Source organism: Cyprinus carpio, chromosome B2 (genome assembly GCF_018340385.1).
Source record: "Cyprinus carpio isolate SPL01 chromosome B2, ASM1834038v1, whole genome shotgun sequence".
In the NCBI taxonomy this organism is placed as follows: Eukaryota; Metazoa; Chordata; class Actinopteri; order Cypriniformes; family Cyprinidae; genus Cyprinus; species Cyprinus carpio.
Genome location: NC_056598.1, coordinates 3,092,798 through 3,119,590, shown reverse-complemented (window position 1 = coordinate 3,119,590; position 26,793 = coordinate 3,092,798). Strand labels below are relative to the sequence as shown.

The window sequence follows — 26,793 nt, the reverse complement described above, 5'->3', positions numbered from 1 at the left end:
TTTTTTTTCAAACTTGAAATTCCTTCCATATTTGAACAAACCCTAAACACTGTTCATTACTATGTGCTACTCACCCAGTGCAATTTATGTACAGACGCATATAATACTTTGAATTTTAGGCCAATAGCATTCTGTTGTCTGGATATATTTATATATATAAAAAAACATTTAAAATGCAATTCATGAATACAATGACTTTATATATCCTGTTTTTGTAATGATGAACATGGATTTCATTTCTGAAGTTAATTCATTTTGTTAATTTTGGCCATAACGGGCAAAAATATTGTACAGCTTTCTTGATATCCCAATGACAAAAAGTAGTAGTTTGGGGTAGTATTTCATTTCTATAAATTATTATTCTATAATATTTATATATTAGTTAGAATATTACAAATTTAAAAAAAGTCACGAGTTAATTAAAATATTATATAACTTGGCCTTTTATAATACGGCAATGTTTCTTAGGCAGTAAAATGTTAGGTGGTAAAATGTCATGTGGTACAACCATTCAAAAATTTATATTCATGAAATATTAATCATTATTTTTTTGATCGTATTTTATTTTATCTTATATTTTATTATCAGAAAATAATGATTGTGCACTCTCAGATAGGCCAATGTTTAAAATGTAAGGAAATGTCATTTTTTATTTTATATTTTACTGTTTTATTGTGTGACTATATATGCTAACAACCACCCAGAGCATCCTTTTCAAAACTTATGTTAAAAATTCAAAATGAAAAAAAAAAGGAAAATAACTGTGAATCAAAATGATGCTTTTGTTAGAAATCATGACTGTGAACTTCAGAGTGACATAAAACCTCACTCTGGCAAACAACAATCAATGAAACTTTATTACAGGGATTATCTATAAACTATACATTCCTCTCAAAAAATTATAGAAGGGACCCATTGGAAAGCTACTGTACTTTCCACCAAGGCCTGACTCTCTTATTTCAGAAATGAACAGCTCTCTCTACCTTAAAGAGGCTTAACACTGTCATCACATAATATCATCTGCTCTTTCTCTGCTGCAGCATGCCGCTGTTTATATTTTGCGCTTAGCAGGGACTTGTGCTGTAGGTGGATTTTAATGTTGCCAGATGGCAGGCAGAGATCAGAGGCTATCTGTTTCAAAGACAATATAGACTAATGGAGACTATAATATCGACTATAAAGATACAGGCTTAGAAATGTGTTCTGCGTGTGTGTTGGCGTGTATGATAGGAAAATGAAATTGTTGCCTGCCTTTAGATCATCACTGCAGGGGTTTAGTCTCGCTGTGGGAGGATTACGAGGAGGTGTTTAAATAACGTGTGAAGGAATGATGCCCTTTCTTCTTGCACTGGACCTGCAAGGATACCATTTTTGGAAAATGATAATGGCTCATTTGACATGAAAAAATTCCCAGTTTAGAACCATATATAAGCATTGGAAGCTTCAAACATGACACTGAACCGCTGCAGAGGCAGATTACAGTGCAAAATATTCTATCAGAATGCAGCTCCCATATTGTCTGCTATAATTTTGATGGTGTTAAAATTAAAGGAAAGCACAGTTTTGAAAAGACTGCAAAACATGCAACTCAAGGTTACTTTTTACGGATGACAATAAAGAGTTTATGATGTTTTTAATCGCAGACCAGAATGAACAAATGAATAGTTAAGTACAGAGGAATCAATTTGGAATGATCTATTCTAATAAAGTTATGCGTTTCTTACTATATATGTGAGTGATAATGTCATAATTTGTCAAATATTCCATAGTGCAAATAAAAAATTAAATGGTACAGTTTGTTAAAAAAATGGAAATTGTTGTAATATTAAAGTGTTGTCATGAAGTATTCTTGACATACTTACTCTTAGAAGTTAAATGTGTTTGACAACTATTAAGTTTTGAAAACACAGCCCTCTCTGGCTTCAGTATGTAGATGAAAAATAACTTAGCTGTTATCTTTTAATGTCAAATGCAAATAATATCAAATTGTTATTTCACATGTGCTGTGACAGACAACAGATTAATCTATTGATATCATAAGATTTTCCCTCTGTGAACATATAGCACAGAAAAACCCTTTTTATTTAAATCCCCTTTTAGAGCTTATAAACTCTGACAGTGAAACTGCACTATGAGTAGTTTTTCTATACAGTTTTTAAATGGATAGTCTCCCCCCCCCCAAAAAAAAAATGAAAATTTGAATACAAAAGTTGATATTTTGAAGAATATCCATATAATACCAATGTATGAAAACCGTCAATTGACCTCTACCCAACAAAAACCATAATATCTTCTTTTCCCATCAACATAAAAAAAATCTTCAGAATATCTTCTTTTGTGTTGAACAGAAGAAAGAAACTTGAGGTTGAGCAAATGATGACAGAATTTTCATTTCTGGGTGAACTATCACTTTAAGTCAAGCATCACTAATACTTTAACTAATTTCCAGGGTACTTCAAGTGCCTCAAATTATGCAGAAGAAGTATGCTATTATTAACTTTTCTAAGCATTCAGACTCAACTCAAATTTGTCCCAAGTGTATTTGAACAAGATAATGTAAAACACACTGTCACAGTACCACACTAAAAAAGTTTCAATTCCCAGAAGCTTTTAATTCTCGAAATGCAACTTGTTCTTTTAATCCAAGAAAAAGTGTATGTATGTGTGTGTTTGTGTGTGTGCGCGTGTGTGTCATATGGGTAAAAGTATACATAATAACAAAAATCAATAATATAAATGAAGCCAGGTGGGTAAACCAAGATGTTATCATAAGTGGACTGTAGCTACTGACTGTTCAAGAATGTATTTAATGAAAAAGCAAATATTAAAACCTTGTTGAAAGATGCATTTCAGAAGCCAGCGAAAATTTAAATCCAAATGTTACCCAGCATTGTATTTGCATAATTTCATCGGTTGCATTGCATGGTGTCGACGCGGACCGCTAAGAAACGCTCGTCTGCCAACATAAAGCACAGCACTGAATGCGAAGCTTGTGCAAAAGGGGCGGGAAGCGCGTGTCATCTTGAGTCGAAGTGTAATGAAGCCCTAGAGACCGTCAGCCAATCAAATCCCTCAATCATTTCCCCGTAAGCCAATCAAAAGCCTTCCCTTCTGTCAGCTATACCTGCCTCTTTCTACGCGCTTCTTCAACATGTACCACACTCAGAGGTTTGTGAGGGTTACCGACGTGTGCCGCCTGGAGCCGTTTTGTCAATGAGGACAAACTCTAAACTTGCGTAAAAAATAATCTTAAAAGCCACGCTGATGTTCTTCAGCAGCGACTTGACGTTTAAATGTGAAGTAAGACGTAGGATTATTTCTTTAAACAAAATCCCATTTACCTACTTAGTTACACAGTTTACGTTCGTATCGTCGCTTTTATTTACGCAGCTGTCAGATTCACAGAGAATACCAGTGTAGTAGATGTTAAAATGAAAATGAATCATGTTTTTAATTACCAACAAGTGACATGTTTCACTTACGACCGCATTCGCGCTTGAAGTCTGTGTTATAGCTTCTGAATAACAAAAGCCCGAATAGTGTCTTTATTGTGGCTTCAGTGTGTATTTCGGTTAGATTCACCACGTCGCTCCATCAGTCTTCGTTAAAACAGCTTCTTTTGCCGTTTTTTGATGTCAAGAGAGAAAAATGAAGGTCGAGCCTGAGGGACACCGCTTTATTATGTCGCTTTTTTTTTACAGCGAGGCTGAAGGGAAATTTAAAGTCCTAAAAATAAAGCGTCGGTTTCTACTCCACAAAGAATCATTTGAACTTCCTACCGCAGAAGGAGCGGGACATAAATAGTTCTGACATGTGGATGTAATTTCAGAAAAAAAAGGCAGACAGATGCAGAGAAATAAAACAGCGAGCGGGGAGAGAGAGACTGGGAACAGTTGAATCGAGCCTGCAGTTCTGTGACAAGGAAAAGCCGTGAGAAAATATTCATAATTTTACGAGCAAACGATGTAATGGGAGGGGAGCGGACAGCAGAGAAATGACTGGCTCTTTGACGAGGCTTTAACACACGCAAACATCAGAGAAATCCCATTCAAACTGACAACAATTTGCGTGAACTTGTCGGGATGGGAGCCACGCTGATCGTACACACTTTGGGTTTTGTCTTTTGCTGCACCTTGCTGAGTTTTGTCTATGGTCTGGTAAGCTTTTCCTTTTCTCTTTTTTTTTCTTTCTTTTCTTTTCTTTCTTTCTTTCTTTTCTTCTTTCTTTCTTTCTTTCTTTCTTTCTTTCTTTCTTTCTTTCTTTCTTTCTTTCTTTCAATTCTCCTGTCTTTCAAAACGCTTACTGATATGCCTGCCTGACTTTCTTATCCAGAGTAACAATTACTGAAGACTGTCAAGAATAAAGGACATATGGTGATTTCTTTAAATTTTTTTTTTTTTTTTTTTTTTAAATATTAAATAACATTTAGGGTTACCACCAGCATGTGCTATTTCATTAAACTCATTAAGACTCAAAAAATACCTACTTACCACAGAGTCGATGTTCGCAGCTCTTATTGGCACGTAGGCTGAACATATCGTAATTGGTTATGCTCATGATTCATATTAAGTCGATACGATATAAACCCAATTTGCTGTTATAAACCTGAGCGCAAAACCTTATGATACTCATCATGAAATCCTGTGATACATATCTTATGATACATTGGCAAAACCTGATGATACTATATAATATATATATAATATCTGTATAGAAATAAAGCTTTATACATAGGCTACTTTATTCACAGCAGTGACTCTTTATGAATTGGTAGGTTGCCCTTATTAAATAAAAAGGGACTCCTGATACAATGGTGATGGATGTTGACTCTCAGTGATGTGGCAGGTAAAGGATGTTGCTTTTTACGAACTTCACACAGTCAGATGTGCACTGTATAATTAAAGACACTTTATGGTGAAAGCTGCAATTTGTCACAGCATGAACAGAAGGTTGCGCTTTGTTTCTGACTATAAAGCAAGATCAATTACATGTCAACAAGTAATTTACCTGTATATATCACTATTCTCAAAAACAGAAACATCACCAATAACAATCCAAAACACAACCAAAAATTGACAAACTAGGAACTCGTTACTTTCAGTTGTTTGTTTTTTTAAATATTTTTACTTATCTTGCTGTCTTCATTAAGATAAACACCCAACCCCAACCCTACCCTCAGGGCCGGTTTGTGGGGCCCCTGACAAGATTATTAAATAGGTTCCACCAATACTGACATATATATAAAAAACTAAATAACCACTGACATGACAACTGCAAACTGAAAAAAAAATGCATTAATAAGCGTCAACGTTAAGTTAAAACACCTTATATATATATATATATATATTAGGTGTATTGTATATTTTAGGTGCTATGACTGATGACCATTAATTAAGTGTTTTCACTATTTTTTAACCACCTTTTATTCAGTGATTGTGACAAAAAATATATTGAAAGTACAAATAAATCATGAAGAGATTAATGTCATAGTAGAATATTGTATAATAACTGTATTGTATAATTGATGGTTACATTTTAAATTGTCACCTGAGTGTTTGAAATTCTTGTCAGGGCCATGAAAGTATCTTATATAAACATTTATTTAGTGCAGCAAAATTAATGTACATAAAAAGCGTATATACAAAAAGTGGGACAGAACCTATGTGCAAAAGTGAAACAGAAGTTAAATCAGTGAAAAGTAAACTAATAAATTAATAAATATAATGAAAACTCTTTATACCTCATATAGAGCCGATTTTTTAAACAGACAGATTAGTTTGATTAATGTATTAATTAATAGGCCACATTTCATTCTGATTTTTTGCATCTTTGCTTTTGACAGTCTTTGAATTTCCATTGCCCATATTATTCCTGACAAAACAGGTTGAGACTTTGCACTATTTCTGCTATTCAAACGCTGCTTTAAACACAGAAAGCATTTCAAATAGACACAAATTAATTATTCTAGGGGCCCAATTTGTGCATTTGTAGCATCTAGAGCACTTATAAGGAAAGTCTGTAATATATTTGGATAATAAGATGGTATTCCATAAACTGGCGATGCTATGTGACATGAATGCAGTTTTGAAGATTGCGATACAGTTTATGTTTTGAGGTTTGCTGCGTTTGTTTATGCTGTGCTTATTGTCACTTGCGATTTAACTTATTTATCAGTTATTTTTCATTTGGTAATTGAAAGCTTATTTTATACTTCACACTATTTACAGTTGTTACCGTCATTGTGGTTTAAAAGATGAGGTCCTTGTACGTCTGCTTGTTTGTGCCATATGCTGGTGTGCTGATCAACTTTTTGTCTATGGAGAACAAAGAAAATGTTTATTTTGGCAGTAACTGTACTAAAACCATAATGTATAATGTCTCCCTGTGGGGCTCTCCAGGCATGTTGGGGCCCCAGGCGAGGGTCTGTATTGCCTGTAGAATGGGCTGGCACTGCTTAACCTAAACCTAAACACTTCTCATCAATTTAAAACACATAACCAGGCAGATAAAAGTAGAGTCACTGTTATCTAATGCAAAAAAACTGACCAGTCTTCTGAAGCCATGAAATATCTTTGCGAGGAAACTGAGTGAAACCTAATGTTTTAATTGCAAATCCTGCTATATTAATGCAGCCACATCTCATTCAAAAGATAAATCTGAAATTTAGCCATGATGTAATGAGTCATGCGACATGACATTTCACAATCAAAGCTGATTGCAATACTTATTCAGGCGGCAATTGGACTTTATGGCGAAAGGAGACGATGATCATTAGATTTGAGTCTGTTTCTCAAACAAAGCAATCATTTAGCCTCTGAAGTCTTGGAATATTTGTATTTTTTTTTTTTATTGACTGTAGTTGTATGTGTTTTTATTTAACGTTTTGTTTTATATTGATAAATGTCATAATGACATAATTAAACTCAAATAATAATTTAGATAAATTTCCCATAACCTTTGCATCTTTGTATTGATGCCAAAGTTGTAATTTAAAGCAATTACTAGTTTGTCGATATATTGCTGGCTAGGAATAACTTTTAGCATCTTTATAATGACACTGAAGGTGCTTGACTGTGCTTCGGGTTTTGATGCCTTGGGAGTGAGAATGGGTTGTGTATACACTACAGTCGTAGGGATTGTGCAATTGATATCTAAAAACCATTTTCCAAAACTTGCACTAGTATGTTTTTATCTTCAAAGGAGACATACACGAATCTGGTCCAACATCTGAACTGCCATTTAAGGTACCCACAGCTTAAGTATGTTGGACTATGTTAGAAAATTTGCCCCCGGTTTCACAGACAAGGCTTAAGCCTAGTCCTTGTATTGTTACTGTAGGTGGTCACTATTGGTTTTGTAAGTGGTTGCTTAGTAGATCAACCCTCTATGATATTGTGTTTGCTGTTTATGGCTTTTGCTTTTTTTTTTTTAATCATCCACCAGAACCAGGGAGCTTTTTTTGTTGACAAAATGTGATTTTGTAAAATATTAACATATTTATATTACATGGACCCAATGTTATTTTCCTTCAGGTCTAACAGAACTGTCACAATAATATACTTTCCTTTCCTAATACAATATTTTGCTGATCTTAGCTGATTTTGCTGATAGTTGTTTGCATGAAGTGATAGTATATACACCAAACAACCAAACACAAGATATTTTGAAGAATGTTGATAACCATTGACTTCCATAGTGTCAGTGCAGGCGTGTGATGACATGTGATCTTCATTTTCGGGTGGACTATCCCTTTAGGGTTGTAATCAATGTTGAATTATAACTACATTAAGTGCTGATGATGTAAAGTGAATCCACATTGTTTTCACTGTCTTTTCAACAGTGAATGAGTTTCAGCTGTGCATGTATATCCCTGTGCATTCAATTACATTATACCCTTTAGTTTGGTTTGCAATTAGATCAACATATGACTGAATCGCTGATTTCCTGTACATTTTTCATGCAACTGTAGCATGCAACTTGCTGCGCGTAACCGTGATAATATCCTGTATAATATATTCAAAAATGAACCCCAAATAAGTTAGTGTAAAGCCTGAATGTGATCAAATGAGAGTCCCTGGAAAGAGAGAGAGAGAGAGAGAGAGAGAGAGAGAGAGAGATTATGGATTATGAGGGAAAGCAGCTGTTACAATTCATATCTTCAGTAGATGGAAAGAAGACATTTCTTTCAAAGACAGTCAGATTTCCAAACTGTTGCTTTCTGTAGTAAGAGAGTAAAAAGAAAAAGAAAGAAAAAGAAGCATGCTCACCAACTTCAGTTTGGGGACCAATTCTGCGTTATGAACTAACTATTAACTATACAACATTTCCCTCAATACACTCCTAATTTTGCTGCTTATTAATAGTTAGTAATGTAGTTTGTTAAGTTTAGGGATGTAGTATATTGTCATGTCAGCAAATATGTGCTTTATTAAACAGCCAATGTGTTAATAAATAGGGCATGCTAATAAGCAACTAGTTAAACATGAGAATTGGTCCCTATACTAAAGTGTTACCTACATTATAATAATAATTTATGCCAAACAGAACTCATCAAAACAATGTTTGCAATTTTAAATGGTTTAATTACATTTAGTAAATTATAATTTTTCAACTTGCAACCATGCATTTAGTTAAGTTGTGGAAACCAGGTCGGCTGAATTGCTGTTAAAGTGTACAAATCTCCTGAATTCTCATTGAGGGTTGGACAACTGATATTGGCGGTAATTTTTCCGCATCTTTTCTGCCCCGGCTTTTCCCAGTTTGGGTTGTGTTTTCATGCATCAAACAAACACCTTTGTTCATTTCTGAGTGAATTCTTGCCCGTATGGTGATAAGGTTCACTGTTTTGAAACCGCCGCCCTTGAAAAAAAAAACTTTTGAGAACAGAATGATGTGTTCTGTGTGCAATGCCTTATCCTAGATGCAACACACTGTGGTTTGAATTAATTTAATTCACTGACTGATTCAATATAAGTGATTGTAGACACCATTGGAGCACAACCAAATCTAGCACTTCTGTATTCATAGAGCATAACTGAAAATAAAACAGTACTGTTAACAATCAGCCTCAATGTGGCTGCTCTGCAACAGTAACAGTGGCCAGAAGCAGAACCAGAAACAGGGCAGGATATTTGGATATTTGACAATACTAACTTTTTTCTTTACAGCTTTCTTTTTTTTTAAACAGATTTTGTTAAAAATCCTTTATGCATGATTTCCCCCCCCTGGAAAATATAGAATCATCTAAGCTGTGAACCATTTTGGACTGCTCATGCAACGCCAAGCCAATTTTTAAAGGGCAAAGATCTAGTGTTGGATACTCTGAAAGATGAACCACTCAGTTGTGCGAGTTCGACAGGATACAATACGATTCTCAGTGGGTCACCCAGCATGCCTTGTTTACAGAAAATGTGTCTGGATGAAGTGACTCACTATGTTCCTTGCCTTTATTAAAGAGGAAGTGCAACTTTCTCAGGAGCCACGGCATGAAACTAATGCCCTGGCGTATGAATGATAAAAATATGATGCCCGTTGTCACTTTGCTACTCAGCTGCATGCATATTGTTGTCCACCAGAATAACAGTGAGGACACGGCCTTGTCCAATTGGAGACAAATGTTGTGACCTATATCCGCACCCAGGAAAAGCTTCCACATTTAGCCAAAATGACAATAACAAAAGGTTCATGTTGCAGGTCTTTACTCAACGCAGGAGGTGAGATCTGGGCACTAGTCATCACTGGACATGTGGGTGTCTCAGGGGCCAGAGACACAGAATTCATAAATCACAAAGTGAGTCTGTGTAGCTGTGTATATCAAAGTAACGATAAGGTAATGGTAAAGCTATTTGGGGGGGGGGGGGATCATACGCACAGACAAACACACATGTACTATACACTATGCCATCACCAAAAGTTTGGGATCAGAAAGATTTTTAATGTTTTTTTAATGGAAGTCTCTTGTGCTCATTATGGCTGTATTTATTTATTTGATCAAAATTTTTTTTAATATTGTGAATATTATTTTCAATTTCTAATATTGGTTTTCTGTTTTAATATACTAAAAATGTAATTTTATTTCTGTGATGCGGAGCTGAATTTTCAACTCAGCATCATTACTCCAGTTCGCTTACAGTGTCACATGATTTTTTTTTCTTAGTTAATTTTACTGACCACCCAAACTTTGTGAACGGCAACAGTCTGAGCTGCAAGTCACGATGAAAGCAACAGCAGAATCGGTTCTATCTTCCATGGTATGTGATGTACATCGAAGTGTGACGAATTATCAGAGAAAAAAAAGGAGGAAAAAAATGTAGTTGATTTGATGACAACGTCACCAAAGAAGAAACGTCTGTCTTCACAAAATAAAATATAAGTAACTGGCAACAATTGCATTGGGTGAATCATTTTAATTAATATTCAATAACATGTATTTTCATTTACGCCAACCCACATTTTATAAAATGAACAACTAAACTACTGTACCATACTGAAAATACTGTGGCACTGTATGCGTATATGAAATATATGTTTATATGATTATAATATCGGGCTACCGTACAACCCTAGTGTGAGGTATTTATCAATAATTCCTCTGAAAGTAAGAAATTGTACAGCTGGTGTGGAATAGGTTCAGGTGTCAACATGCATTGTGTTTTTTTATTTATAATCATTCCACAATTATTCTATAATCAGCTTAAGATTAGATTTCAATGTTAGATTCTTTTGACCTAACTAAATTTAATTATATATTATTGACTGCTTAAAAATGAGTCCAATTAGTCATGCTGGGGCAGATAAATCTAGGAAATGTGACTGAAAAGCAAATTCGCCTTAATTCAGACAACAGAACGGATAAATGACTTAAAAATGAATTGCAAAATCAAAAGAGAATTGAAAAAAAAATGCAGTCACTCTTTGTTCTCGCTGAAAAACAGATAAGCTTGATAAAGAACAAAAAATTACAAACTGTGGGCATAGTGAGTGGTATGTTAAAGTGAATGAGTGTAAACTCTAATATGAATAAAAAATCAAACTGATCACAGCACGATCAAACAGTGCACAATGCAGCTTCTGATTTGTAGCAAGTGTGTGAAAGTGGCTACAACAACAGCTAGATGCACTGCTATGCATGATTGATTCCTCTAAGTGCTGATTGAAATGTCGTAGGCAAAAGTGGCGTTCAAGTTAAATTGAACAATATTAGGACAATTCCTCAGTATTAGTTCCTCAGTCATTGGTCAAACGGTTGTACAGTACTGTGTCATCAAATCTGATAATCCGATGAGTAAACCAACCCCGCTAGGCACAAAAAAGTATTTTGATTGTGTTATATGTGTGAACTTAAACGTTCAGTATGTGTTGTACATGTGTGTTAACAAACAAACATCACAACGTCTAACACTGGTTTAATTGCATTAACTAAACATGAACTAATAATGAAGAGCAGGTATAATGTGAACCCAGGACCAGGGGCACAAACCAATCATAAGTTGCTGGGGTATATTTGTAGCAATAGCTAAAATACATTGTAAATTATTGATTTTTCTTGTCTTGCCAAAAATCATTAGGATATTAAGTAAAGCTCATGTTTCCATGAAGATAATTTAGTAAATTTCCTACTGTAAATGTATATATTCAAAACCCTGAATTATTGACCTAGCAATATGCATGGCTAAGAAATTCATTTTGGTACAACTGTAAAGATAGTTTTCCTCATTTCTTTTTCCAGTATTTTGATATTTTTGCACCCTCAGATTTCCAGGATTTTCCAAAATAGTTGATCTCAAACCAATTTATTGGTCCTCCTCCCAAAAACATAGACCTCAATGGAGTAGATTAGTTAATTCAGTGCTTTCAGATGCTGTATACAAGGTCTCAATTTCGAAAAAATTCTAACCCTTAGGACGGGTTTTGTCGTGCCGGGGATCCACCATGTTTGATACCAGCATGCAGTTATAAACTTTTTAACGTGTTTTTGTTAGGGCACAGTGCATTAACTAATGTTTAAGCAAATAACATTTTTTGATTTTAGCTGCGTACATTTTTGTTGTACAAAAAAAAAAAAAAATTAAAGTAACTGTTTACACACCCCCATTACCGCTAGATTATAAGATGCTGGTATCGGTATTGGTTCCTTGTTATAACGATAAATCAAACCATATATAACAATGAAACCCCCCCTTATTGATAAAGTCGTTCTCAGAACAAGAACCACATTAAAAATGGGATTTTTTAGCATAATTTGAACAATTTGTTTTTGCCCATTATCATTGCAACAGAACGGAAGGCCAAGGTACTGGCTCATAACACACACTAATATTGCCTGTGATTTTATGCCCTCTTAAAACAACTGAAGCACATGTGCAGAGAGTTTGTGGTCTGTTACCCAAAGAAGGTATTTCTCATTTTTAATTACGTTTTAGAAGTCCTTCACGTTAAGCTGGAACAAAAAGCGATTTGATCATTTGTAGACTTTCTTCTTCAAAGGAGGGTTTTGAGATAATTGCAACAAGGAAAAAAATGTAAAAAATTCAGCATATTCTTGGCTTACACAGCTAGTCGCAATAAAGTAAGTGCTTAGTAAAAGTGAATGATGTAGCTCATGATCAATAATCATGATGCTAGTGTAGTTTGAACCCTCATTCAACATACAAGCGACAAAAATATAAAAGATCTGATATTTATGTGACCTCCATTTCACACAGAATGCTAGTGTAAGCAGTGTTTGTTACCATTTACTGTAGGTCCTTTTTCACAATAATGAGGTGTTACTCATGCATGTCTAATCTATGTTTTTGCTGAGATCTGCAAAATCTTTAAATGAACACTATTGGAATGAATACATTATCTTTGAATTGATTATCATTTCCAGCCACTGTGCTACCTAATGTGGCTTCAAAATATCTTTACAGCAACAGAAGATGTTGTATGATTTTGTTTTTATGTTTCTTCTGTAGTCTTCTGCACTCATAAGCATCTTACACAGTATGCAGAACAATGTTTCGAACCCCACCCCCACCCCCCCACTCCAATACCATTTGCTATCTTTTTCCAGACATATGGCCTAAAAACTGGCGAGTTTAATTGAACCAAGCATCCAGTTGTACAACATGAATCATTGCGGCTACACAAAAAGACAGTAAACAAATTGATCCGCTTTGGCTTTCTTAACCCCCCCCATATTTCTTCCCCCAGCTCTTCAAAACCAAACAAACACTGGAGTCTGATCTGTTCTTACAGTGTTGTGCATGTGCTTCAGCTGCGGATTTGGGACTGAAAATTGACAGTGCAAATCTCTTTACTTTTGTCAACAGTGTTATTACAGTTACTATGACGCCTTTGACCTTCAGGGAATAATTCCCACTGATTGGCCCTTCCATTTGTGCGTCTATTACTAGGTACAAAACCGCCATGATTGCAATCAGACTTTTTTCTGAATTCATGCCTTGTAACCTTGCAGTGTGAGCTCTTGATGGGAGAAACCATTGTGTCAGTTGTAAAGTAATGGTGTTTTCCATAATATGTGGCTTTAATTGCATTTTAGGTTCAACATGGTGTCCCTGTAGGCATGTCCAGTTAAATCTGGGTGCTGTTAGTCTGTGTAGTGGTGTAATAATTGTTTTTAAACAGGTTTCCTGAGAACTCCCTCAATCCTCCATTGGTCAGACAAACAGAAACTCCTGCCTCAAACTCACACCATTGGTTGAGCCAATGTGCAGTGTTGGACTGGCCGGAGCGTCAAACAAACTGAGCAATGTTTTGAAAGCACCACAAATTCACATAACGTACACTCTTTAGGAAATGAGCCTACCAATGGCTCATTTATAATTGATGCTACACATTAAACTGGGATAGGACAGAATATTTCTTGCTATAGCAGCTTCAGGACATGTTATAATTTCTCCTCTTCTGCTAATTACTTGCTCATGCTTTTGTTTTTTTTTTTGTCATTGACCAGAGAAGTGAACGACTTTCATACTGACTGCAAATCTCATGTGTTAGAGTGGAGCAACTTAGGGTGTTGTGAGTGACTTCTCAACAGTCTTTGCTCTTCATACATATGTGGGATGCTAAAATTTAAATTTACAGTAAATGTAATTTTTAGAGTAAAATGACAATCCGTTCATTATAATTAGGAAATGTCTTTACTCTTACTACTATTTCCTTGCCAGGTTTAAAAAAAAAAGTTGCCAGCCGCCGCAGGCATTTTTGATCATCTTATGAAACCTACATTATTTAAAGTCTAGGGAACTTGGTTGGCTAGATAATTGTGGCACAGTGCAGGGGGTGACCATTTCCTATTTTCAGAATTGACAGTGTCACAAAAATTAACCCCACCAGCCCTATAAAAAAAAAAATTCAAAATAATTTAATAAAATATATATCTTTATAACTATGAATGTTAGGTGATAGAGATGGGAAAAGTATATTTGATATAAATTTAGCACAGGCTTTTAAATCTTATGTCCACTTGCTTGCAATAACCATCTACATGATTGGCTGTAGTAATCATAGGTGTGGGGAATTTAAGGTACGTTTAGACGACAACAACTGTACTAAAAACAGAAAAAAGTTTTTGAAAAGTTTTGCAATATGATTGTGAAAACGATCCCTATTCACACAGAATTCGCAAAAATCGACAAGTGCTGAAATATGCATGCTAGGCAGTAGTGGCGATGTCCACTTTGTAAAAAAGAAACACACAGTAACTTATACCTATAGACTTTACACGTTAAATAATGCATGTCCCATTTTCACAATTACCATTTTTATAGTTTACACTGAAGTGATAATGCTATCATTTTCAAAACAAAGTTTGCGTTATCAGGTCCCTTAAATTGCAATGCTGTGTAAATGAGCAGGACAAAACACAATAAAATGTTTTTAGTTGAAAATGGTTTTAAACTTCCCTTATTTGCATAGTTTCAAGTTCATAGCTATAACAGTGTTTTTAAGATTTTTCATATACATTATTTACATAATCCAAAGCAGTTCCAGATTGAACTAGGGCATTGTGCTTAAATCATCCAAACTTTCAACCAAGCATTCATGTATACCTCAATAAATGTTAGTATACATTGTTGTGTCACAATCAGATTTCACCAAAAAGTATACAGTTCTGTGAATGGATATGCATCAGGGCAAAGAAAGCACTGTCTATGTGTTGGGGGTGTCGCTGCATGTTAATGCTACCATGGTGTGGAAAGGGAGTTTTGAAGGTTGCCATCCTCTCTCAATTCTACACATTAAAACTAAGAACACAACAAGCAGAATAATAGCTGTGTGCATAAAGCTTACACCCACTAAGGAGTCAACATTCCTCTATGAGAGCTAAATACTTCTTGCTAAGGATAAAAGTAACTGGAAAGAAATATACCTCAATCTTTCTTTCTGGATGATAGAGACAATTAGAGAAATATTTCAAATTTGCAGCCGGTCTCTGGACTGACATACAGCATCTATTGGCAGGAGTTTCACGACTCAGAGCTTGTGTTAATAGTTAGGGGCCGTCAGTTTCACTGGCGTGGCAAGGCAATATGATGGCAGTATTTTGACTCAGGAAAAATGTTGTTTTACTTGACTTCCCTTGACCTTTGCGAGGATTTTTCCCCCCACCTTTTTTTCCACTCAAAGAATGTTGGAGTGGTGAGTAACTCAATGCCAGTTTTACAGCAAAACCAAATAGGTGACACAGCTAGCACAAATATTTCAACGAGAAGCATTTGCCTGTCAGATTTTTTGGACGGAGTCCATGATGTGCTGAGCCGTGAGTAAAGTCACTCATGCATTTCTTTTATGCATTATATATTTTTTTGGGCATCCAGTTTGTCGTAAATAAAGAAAACATATCAAAAATATTTAGGGAAATTATAGTAGACTGATAACTTAGCTGAATGTTTTCTCAGGCACTTTGACTCATTGGTGTGAACCCAAGTCCATTTGATGTCAGTTTGTGTGAAAGAGGTTTTCAGATTTTTGGCAATCTGCTTTAAAAGGTGGGTTAGGATATGATTTATTTGTGGTTCATCTATAGTTAAAGTTGAATATGAGCGAAATCCATTTTGGCATACAGAAGTGAAACTGCTTTTATTTTAATCAGTATTCATATTTAAAAAAACACATATACATGTTTAAAAAAGTTCAAATTTATCAGTGTGTAAACAAAATGCATTCATGCCACCTCTGAACAGTCTTTTGTAAATATACCTAAACACCCCTAAAGGCCCAAGGGTTTTTATTTTATGTTATTTTTTTATTTTTTTAATCGACACGCCATATGCGACAATACAGTGTGAGCACATTTGTGCATGTAAGTATAGTCCATTTAAGTTGTAAGCGACTGCAGGCAGTCTACACGTGGTTATAGAAAGCTTCATCTTTGGGTGTACTATTTTTTTCTCCAGAAGTTATGACCGATAAAAAGTGGCCTGTACTATTTTAAAGTAAAGTTGCTGCTATCTCATAACCCCCTCACACAAGTGCTTGTCAATGCAGCCATCTGTTGTGTTTGTCTTTTTCGTCTCTTAGTTTTGTTTTATACTGTAAAAACAGGGCCCGGGCAAGTGCTGCCACCTTGTGGATCAACTAATTAGTGCAAAAACCAAGTCAATGCATATGTGTGGACCTTGTTACAAAAATCAGATGGTGGTGTGCAAAAAACTATTCTGATGATGTGACTGTACGCAGACTCTAGTGTACACATTAAAACCGATGTAATACTTGGGCCTTAAGATGCAGCTTCTGAAAAACAATGTTATGGCCACATTGTTGCCTTAAGAATTTATGTGTAATACATTTTTTGTTGAATCAAAAAGTTTATTTTTATTTTTTATTTTTTGTAATGTCTATTCACTGTTTTTCTCATTTAACATTATAATGATAAAATGACTTTTCAGCTTAAATTAATGTTGCAATAACTGTCATTTGTGATTAACTTGATTCATTAATTGACACATCATGTAATTAATTAATTAATGATTCACCTGACAGCTCTACTACAAATACTTCAATAATACAGTTGAACTGGCTTCCTGACTCATTATGTAGCTACAGTGGCAAACAGCTGCCATTAGTTTTAACAGTGCTACTCATGTTGATGATGCAAACACACCATGTTTCTTATCCAGAAGTATAATGTGAAAAGAGATCTGTTGGGGCAGGAGGAGAATGGTGCAATTGAGCTCAGTTGCAGGCCATGTAATTGAACCAAGTGTGAAAACGGCATTAAAAAACATACACAGAGCCAAGGACACAAGGACCCATTATCTCAGAAAAATAGGAGGCAGCTGAATTTTGCTATGCTTTTGCATAGACCTGCTATTAAAAGAAATCTGGCTTTTTTTTTATTTCTGTCTGGTTGAGAATGATGTGTGCCATATGTGGGCAGATGACATGTTTCAAAGGGATATGTACAGAAGGATTGTGTGAAGAGGATAGTCATTTTTAGATACTAGGGAAACATGTCAAGATGCGTTTGATAAACCTTAGAGAATTCTAGCCATCACTTTGCTTCTTGGTGTACTATCCCAAACATTTTATTTGTCAGTTTTTCCATCTGAAACCTGAATTTATGATATTGTAATTGCATTTTATCAGATGCTTAAATGTATACACACACACACACACACACACACACACACACACACACACACACACACACACACACACACACACACATATTACTCTTTGGTTGCTGTTCCAGCTGAGCTTGTGTTGTGGAAAAAGTAATGGGTATTTTAATACAATTACAAATGTTATATAGTCTTTTCTCCGGTGGTAGTTTCTGTTTTTAGATTGGGGAAAATTAACTGGCCATAAATATATATTTTTACTGGCCATATGTGCATTATTTAAAAATAAAATAAAAATACAGCTGGAGAAACACAACTGGAGAAACACATCAAATTTGAATTATTATTATTCATAATAAAATTATACAATTAAACAAATCAGTAAAGAATATTTCGATAATACTGTTGAAGTAAATTATAAAGTATTTCATAATAATAATTTAATTTATATTATTATTATTATTATTATTATTAGCAATGGTATAAATATTTTTTATCACAACAGTACAATTACAATACAAATATTTACAGTTGTTTTTTCTTTGCGTTCAAACATTAAACAACATTAAAAGCTTTTATTCTGGCAGAAAGCGGCAGGGAAACTTCTCTTTTGAAATTCTTTCATTCAGTTGACAAACATTTATAAAGCATTCTCATTCCAAACTTGCGAAGATGTTTGGTGCATGTTATATGTTATATAAGCGACTCAAACTCGCAGTGCTTTCAGAGATGAAGTGTGAAAAAATCACAGCGCAGTGCAACAGATTACATATTTATATAATTACAACTCAGTCTTTACATTCTGATAATCACGCTAAACCAAATCATGTTCTAAGTCAAAAGTTAGCAGCCAACTGGTGACGAGTGACACTGTTTCCTTTACTCACCAACACTGATTTTACTCACATTTGGCTCTTGGCAAGTGTTAATTTTAGACCCTGGGCATAATAGTGCAATTCAAATCCAACAACTTAGAAAGCATAAACAGCACACAGCCACATGAATGAGATTTACTTTAGAAAAGTCAGTATTATATGTGTCAGTAATGCTAAACAGCGGGTTAATCTCTTGCTGCCCATCTCATCTTTCTTGTTCACAGCCACAAGCTGCTAAAACACTGTAGTTAGAATGTAGTTATCTCTACACCAACCATCCATTCAGTAGACCATGCAGATGATAGTTAGCATGGTAGACAGAATGGCATACTTTGACTCAATCCCCTGTGAATGTTGTCTTCTTTCCTGAGTTTGCCTATCAATGTCCTGGCCCCTGAATTCCAGGCAGCTCTGCATTCCACAACTCCCAGGTTGACAGAGTAGTGTTACCATGTGAAAATTCTTTTTGCTTCTCCACTCTAGTGGCAAGAAGCATACGAGTCAAAGATTACCTATCAGGCATCCTGGATCTGAGGTGCTGGAGGTATACAGCCTCTTCAACAGACGGCACCAAACTCTTGGCAGAGCTGGCTGTGAAGGGGTTGCCGAAGGGCTTGGGTGGGGATTCTTAAAAAGACCTTTATTAGTTTCATTGCAAACCTCAGGGGCTTATGGGAGTTTGTAATATGCAGTTCACTGCTCTAGATTTTCCAGCCGGGAGATTCAATACTGCTTGGGAGAAATACTAAGTGATTCAATGTTCAAATAGCAGCAAGGCCTTGATGCAAACCCTGGGCAGCATGCTATATAATGCTCTTGGCTTGACACCAGCACAGATTACCTCTCAAGTTATTTGCTTCTTTCAAGCTTTTGTGCTTGTGGAAAGTGGCAAGTTTTGTGATGTAGGAGGCCTATTATTTCCCTGGGAAGGTAGACCTGTAATGCAGGTTGATAGCACACCTATTCTTTCTCTGGGAGATCATAAAGAATTATTATCGTAGCCCAATGTGTTCTGGGTTTGCGCTGCTCTCTGAGAGTGAAGGTTTGTGATTAAGGTACTGTAAGTGTGAGTGCGAGCTCTGCTGACGATGTAGCAAAACACTGGGCTTCATTTATCCAGTGCCCCGCGCCCTTGTGACTGCCGGGTAATATATGCAGAGACCATGTGCTGTAAATGCTGCACTATCAGTGTCACAACCTGCATTCCTCCTCACGGCTTCTCACTGACACACACAATCTGCTTTTCCTCATGCCTTCAAACAAAGACAAACAAAGTAAGAGATCCCTCTTATTTTTCAACCATTTGGCTCTATCTTAGTTTGTAGCAACCACTTTTTTGTTGTCCAATCAATTCCCAATTGAAAAAACCGAATCCCAACCAAAAATTTTCTCTCACTCTGAAACATGCTATATTATGAAAGCAATGTATTTTAATGTTGCTCTGAGGGCAGGTCAGTTTTTTTTTTCAGAAAATGTCAGAGACACATATACAAGTTACTACAAAAAAAAAAAAAAAAAAAAAAAAAAAAAAAAAATATATATATATATATATATATATATATATATATATATATATATATAATATATATTCATTTATTAATTTATTCAATTATTAAATTATTATAAAAAAAAAAAAAAAACTTTATGGGAATACTTTTTCCCCAGGATTTTTTGATGAATAAAAAGTAAAAAAGAACAGCATTTATTTAAAATAGAAATCTTTTGTTTACAATATACAATACCATTCAAAAGTTTGGGAGTAGTAATTTGTTAAAGGGGTCATGTGATGCTGCTAAAAAGAACATTATTTTGTGTATTTGGTGTAATTAAATATATGTATGTGGTTTAAGGTTAAAAAAACACATACTGTACATTATTGTTTTTCCTCTATGCCCCGCCTTCTGAAACGCGTCGATTTTCACAACGCTCCACTCTCTGAAAAGCAAGGTGTGCTGTGATTGGCCAGCTTTCCAGTGCGTTGTGATTGGCCGAATGCCTCAAGCGTGTGTCGGAAATGTTACGCCTCTTAACATATTGTGATGCCTTGTCCGGCCGGAGCGATGAGACAAAAACATAAAACCCATTATAAACGTGCTATAAACATGATTTCTAGTCATGTTTCTTCTTTAAGAAAAAAAAAACAAAGTAGTTTCGCTTTGTCAACGAAACAGCATCACACACCACGGTCTAGCGTGAGCTGCGGCCGGCTTGAATGAGCAGAGGCGGGCGGCTTGAGAATGGTTTGGCAGGCGGATTCTACGAAGGAGTGTACCTTGGTCTTGCAGCAACCACATGTGATGACCCCGGGCTGGACTCCACTTTGTCCACGGTGAAAGCAGATTCTGCGATCCACAGTGCAAAGTTGATGTATTTCCTCAGTGACCAGCACGGATCAGCTCCAGGCATGACAAAGCAGATATCGTCCTCTTTTTGAAGGCCAAACAAAGTAGTTTCACTTTCACAGTGAAACACACAGCTTCTATACGACATGGCGGCAGCGACAACAATACTACAACAAGAATAAAAGGTATGCCTTCTTTCTTTGTGTGAACATCTGGGCGGCATTATGCAAATCTTCCCACGTACTGATGTAGAGATGTGGGGGCGTGTTAGAACGAGCCGTTTCAGGGGGGCGTGGACGAGTCTCAACTTTTATAAAGAATATCTCTTTGAATTTGAGACTTTAGTTTTTGCAACTTCACAGGTCTTCTTTATTCACCAAGAACTTGTAACACTCTTTATTCACCAAGAGAAAGGGAAATTTGAAATCGCATCATATGACCCCTTTAAAGAAATACATTGTGTTAAACTGGTAAAAAGTAATAAAGACTAATACCGTTAGAAAAGATTTCTCTTTTGAATAAATACATTATATTTTACAGTATATTAAAACAAACAAATGTTATTTTAAATTGTAATAATATTTCACATTTTTACTGTTTTTTTTGTATTTTTTATTTTAAAAAATGCAGCCTTGATGAGCATAAGAAACTTCAAAAACATTACAATTTTAACTGATCCCAAAATTTTGAATGCCAGTGTGTTCCATGAAATCGTGGAACAGACTAATGCCATCACATTCCCACACACACACACACACACACACACACACACACACACACGTGTGTGTGTATCCTCTACAACATACAAAATCGTTAAGATTATCTACAAATATCTCAGTGTGAAGTAGTACTGTGTAGTACTTTGTGTACAGACGGAATAAGGTGCAATTTCAGAGAACCTAACAACATGCTAATCAGAGCAACATATTATCATCTTTTCTCGCTTTAACAATTTTTCTAAAAATAAAATTGTAGTGTTGATTTATGATTCATCACTGCGTGACTGAGGATTTTCAAAGCTGTTTGACATCACTTCACACATTGCATTGTTTACGGATGGAATGGTCTGTAATGTTTTGACAGGACACTTCATTAGCAAGGTGCATTAAACAATAAGCACCTGAATGAGTGAAATACTGAAAACAAAATTTTTTTTAAACAAATTTAATTTTGCATTCCACTGATGCCAACATTTATCATTTGAACATGAAACTTAAAAGTCCTACTACATCATTGTCCTTGAAACTCACCCATTTTAGTAAATTTAGCCGAAATATATTACTAGACGGATAAGTTGTAATACTGGAGTAATGACATAAGCAAAAATGACTTCAGAAATTCTGCTTAAATGATAAGCTAGTAGGCAGTAGTCAAAGAAGGGGAGCTCATCTTAACTCAAAAGGGGAATCAAAAGTGGCATGAGGGAGTATTTTTATTTTTTTCAGAAATGTTTCATGTGTCCCTCTGTAAATGGTACAGAAAAAACTAAATTGACTGGATGTCTGAAAACTACACAGAAATACGTTTGACCTTGCCATCAAGGTTCGCTTACAATAGGCCATTTAACTGGCTAATCAAAGGGGTGGGATGTGCTGAAAAAGATGAGAGACACCTCCTGATAATTAAGCAATCTCTAATTAACTCCCATTGTGATGCCCAATATTCAACCCTGAGTGCTGTCTCTGTCCTTCCACTCGTGTTCCTCGGCTCCAATCAGACACTTTCGCAGAACATCTCCTTGTTTCTTCTGACCTCTGCCAGTTCACAGCAGGCTGCACCTTTGGACAGAGTGTTGCAGCACTTGTAAAAAGACCAGCTGAAAACTGAGTCAGCTTGGCACTGCTGTTTTCTTAAAGGCACAGTTCACCCGGAAAATAAAAATCCTGTCATCATGTACTCGCCCTCCACTTGTTCCAAGCCTGTAAGAGTATCTATCCTCTGTTGAACACAAAAAAGAATGTGGACAACCTAACAGTTGCTGGTAGCCATAGGATTTTTTTTTTTCAAACTATGGAAGTAAAAATATTTATTTTGTGTTGAACATAAGAGAGAAACTTCAAGGTGAATACATAATGACAGAACTTTCATTTTTGGGTGAGTTATTAACCAGTTAGGTTGTTGTTTTATTTTAAGCGCACTTTATCGACTCATAACTGAAACATAACTGAACAATTATTGGAGTTAACCGTTTTTTCTTTATTTACCCTCAAAAAAATGGAATGTAAAAATGTGACAACGTGCCCCATAGGTGGAGCACTTTGTAACATGACCATATGACAGCATACAATGTTTTCCTTACTTTATGTTTTGCTTAAAATAACTATTTCTAGGTTGCAAATATTATGAAACTTGTTCTTAAGAATGACGTAGATGAAGTTAATCTTTCTGAATAGATGTTGAAGGTACCGCATATATGCAAAACTGGAAATCTAACGTTCTTATATTTTCATATAATTTTGAACTAATAAAATTAGTTATGTTACTTATGGGCCAATTAAGGAGCACCATCTCAATGTGTTTGCCAGGGGCCATATTTAAAAGAGAATCTATCCATCTTAAAAAAAAAAAAAATGGATTTGAGTGAAAAATTGGAAGTGAGCTTTAAATGAGATTGTAATTACACCTTTTAAAATTAGAATTAGAATAGATTGCTTAAAATCTTAGCTTTAAGTTATAACCTTTTTTATAACTTTTTCATGATTTGCACACAGAGCTATCCGTCCCATTTACACAGTGAACAGGATAATGTCTACCATAGACTAGCTGTGGCAAAGAGTCACTCCTCAGAACCCTTCTTATCACATTTTACACTGAAAAGCTTTTCACGAGCACGGTGTAAGGAAGCAGCCACATTTAGTTCTAACACTCACGAGTAGGCAGCAGTCGGACAGCGGCCATAGAGCGACCAAAGGGCAGCGGAGATCCCTTGATAACAGCATTATTAGGTTGACACTTGCTTGACATTCTCCTGCTGCATAATGATATCAGGCGGTGTTTTCTACTACTTTCAGCCTTCATGTCATTTGGCACGGGCTATTTGTTAGAATGCCAGAGGTGCAACTAAAAGGATGTGACAGCAAAGCCTTGGTGTAATTTCACACTGCATTTTAGATATGTTTGCAGCTAGGGACCTTCAAATGACATTAAAATCCTACAGCAGTGTACTGAAGTGAGCTTTATTTTGGTCTTGGGCTATGTTTACAGTATATTACGGCTAATTACATTAGCACTCATTTTCAAATGAGAAACACTGTAAAACATGCCTTCTGGACTTGAATTAGTTGTTAGGGCATTAAAGGGGTCATATTATGCAATTTCAAATTTTCCTTTCTCTTTGCAGTGTTACAAGTTCTTGGTGAATAAAGAAGATCTGTGAAGTTGCAAAAACTAAAGTCTCAAATCCAAAGAGATATTCTTTGTAAAAGTTAACACTCGTCCACACCCCCCTGAAATGGCTCGTTCTAACACGCCCCCACATCTCTACGTCACAATGTGGGAAGATTTGCATAACGTTACTCTGCTCACTTAGGGCCGTGGTGTGTGATGCTGTTTCGTTGAGAAAGCGAAACTACTTTGTTTTTTCCTTTCCAAAAGAAAACACGACTAGAAATCATGTTTATATCACGTTTATAATGGGTTTTATGTTTATGTATCGTCGCTCTGGCCTGACAAGGCATCACAATATGTTAAGAGGGGTAACATTTCCGTCACACGCTTGAGGCATTCGGCCAATCACAACGCGCTGGATAGCTAGCCAATCACAGCACGTCGCTTTTCAAAGAGATGAGCCTTTTGAAAATCGACACGTTTCAGAAGGCGGGGCATAGAGGAGAAACAATAATGTACAGTATGTGGAAAATAATGTGTTTTTTAACCTTAAACCGCATAAACACATTTCATTACACCAAATACACAAAATAATGTTCTTTATAGCAGCATCATATGACCCCTTTAATGAAGGTGGTTGCAAAAACTAGTAACATCTTCACATGTGATAATGAAGATGTTAACATATGCTAATAACACTAGCCTCTAGGCTGATACAGTATCTGGTCTTATTTTGAGTAATTAACTGATGCACTTTATTCAATATTCCAAGTATTTGTTTTGTTTGCAATATTTCATCAAAACCTGCTCATACAGTACATAGAAAACATTTTACCTTTCCACTATTGTGTGTGTATTACCTTTTGAATGTCACATTGCATAAACTGAGACTTTGGCTGAAGCTACAGACCTTTTGGTGATCTCTTTTTTTTCTCTCCAGACTTGTCATCATTCATTTATGCTATTTATTGCAGGATATCTCTCTTTGGAAGGCTTTCAGACTCATCCTTAGTCATATTTACTTTCATAAAATCCTTTAATTTGTCTGTTCACTCCCCTGCCTCAGGCTTTTGAAAATTTAATGAACCTATTACAATGCACCTGTAATATTTAATGCTCTGATGTCTTGCTCAATGCTCATCTGCTCAACTCTTCTTTACTTGAAAAGTGATGCATAGACAGAAAGCATCAGTTTTACTAGCTGTAGAAAGCAAGAAGCCATGATTCAGAAAATAATATTGAAGATAACACTGGAGGAAAAACTGTTGTTGTTGGCATCAAGACACCTTTATGGTCATTTTATTTGGTACAACTAAAATTGGTACAATTTTAGACTACGTGTCATAATTATCAGAGCATCCAACTATGAAATTGCTTCATATGTCAACAGTACAAAAAATAAATAAATAAAAAGCAATGAGATTGTTACAGAATTCAGATAAGTTTATACTGATATGCTGGCCAGGCATGCTTGGAGACAATGTAACATGCAAAGAAATGAAAACCATCTGTGCATAAACGTAAACCATGCAAAATATGTGTGTGTGCACATGCATCCATAAAAGTCCCTCAAACATTATCTTATGTTAACGCATTGTTAGCATCTTAGTTAAGAGCGTAACATCTGTAGTATCCAAAAATAGACAGCACTTAAGGGAATTAAAAACATGTCTTCTAATCCGTAATCTAGATGGGGTTATTCTGTCATTGCATTAAGATTGCTATAATGAGCCCACATACAGGTTAACAGCTGTGTGCAAACGATTTTGCCAGTGGCACACAGACAACCATTCAGCCTCTGTTACATACAAACATCCACCCTCTGTCTGGGCAGTTACAAATGAATGACACAGTGTAAATATCCATTAAGGTATTGCAAAAGTCCTAATGTCCACTCTGCACTTTATGTAAGCAGTTTTTAAGCTTTAGATGAAAATTAAAATGCAGCGTTGGCAGTGTTCAACATGAAAACATACTGTATATTAACAGATCTTATATAATAGATAAAAACACTAATTTATTTTCAGTTAAAGGGGAAAAAGTGGAGGGAGAGGCCACTTCTGGCCCATGAGTGCACAACTCACAATGTTTCCATACCAAATTCAGCTGCCGTTCTTGAGTCGTATCTGGCCAAGGCAAGACTGTAATTAGGGAACTAAATGCTGCACTAAGTCAGAATGTGGTTTTGCAAGCATTTCCAAGGGACAACCAGTCTTGTGGCCTGTGGTTTTTATCATCAAATGCAAATTGCACAGTTGAGGAGGAGTGGCACTGACTCACAGGCTTCATAAGGTCCAGGAAGCCGCTCGGCTCAAACATTCAAGTGGTCCAATATGTCAGAAGCAACGTATACATGTCTTTTCCAGATTGTGGACGTGCCATTAAAAACATGATGGCAAGGCTATAATTTACAAGATCACTGCCCTCTCTCTTTCTTCTCCTTTAAAAAAAGGGATATTTTGAAAGCATGCCAACAACAAGGAAGGAAAAGTTAGGCCAGGGTGTAAAGAAGTGCAATATACCAAAACAAATATATACTAGAGAAAACAAATATACACTAGCATTTCCATAATAAGCTCTTTTTATAGTAAGATGTGTAAATATTTATTGCTGTTTTAAATACTACCATGGTATTTAGGTGGTTTTCTTTTCATGTTTCACATAGAAATTATTTGGTTC

General features: G+C 35.7%; 1 protein-coding gene across 1 annotated transcript in view; it reads left to right on the top strand.

Moving 5' to 3' along the window:
* The first annotated feature begins 3,913 nt into the window (after positions 1-3,913).
* Positions 3,914-26,793, top strand: part of pth1r (parathyroid hormone 1 receptor) — a 79,743-nt gene continuing 56,863 nt past the window's right edge. The window contains 1 exon segment of the mRNA XM_042717742.1: positions 3,914-4,157. Coding sequence (XP_042573676.1) covers positions 4,083-4,157 — 75 coding nt within the window. The 5' untranslated portion in view covers positions 3,914-4,082.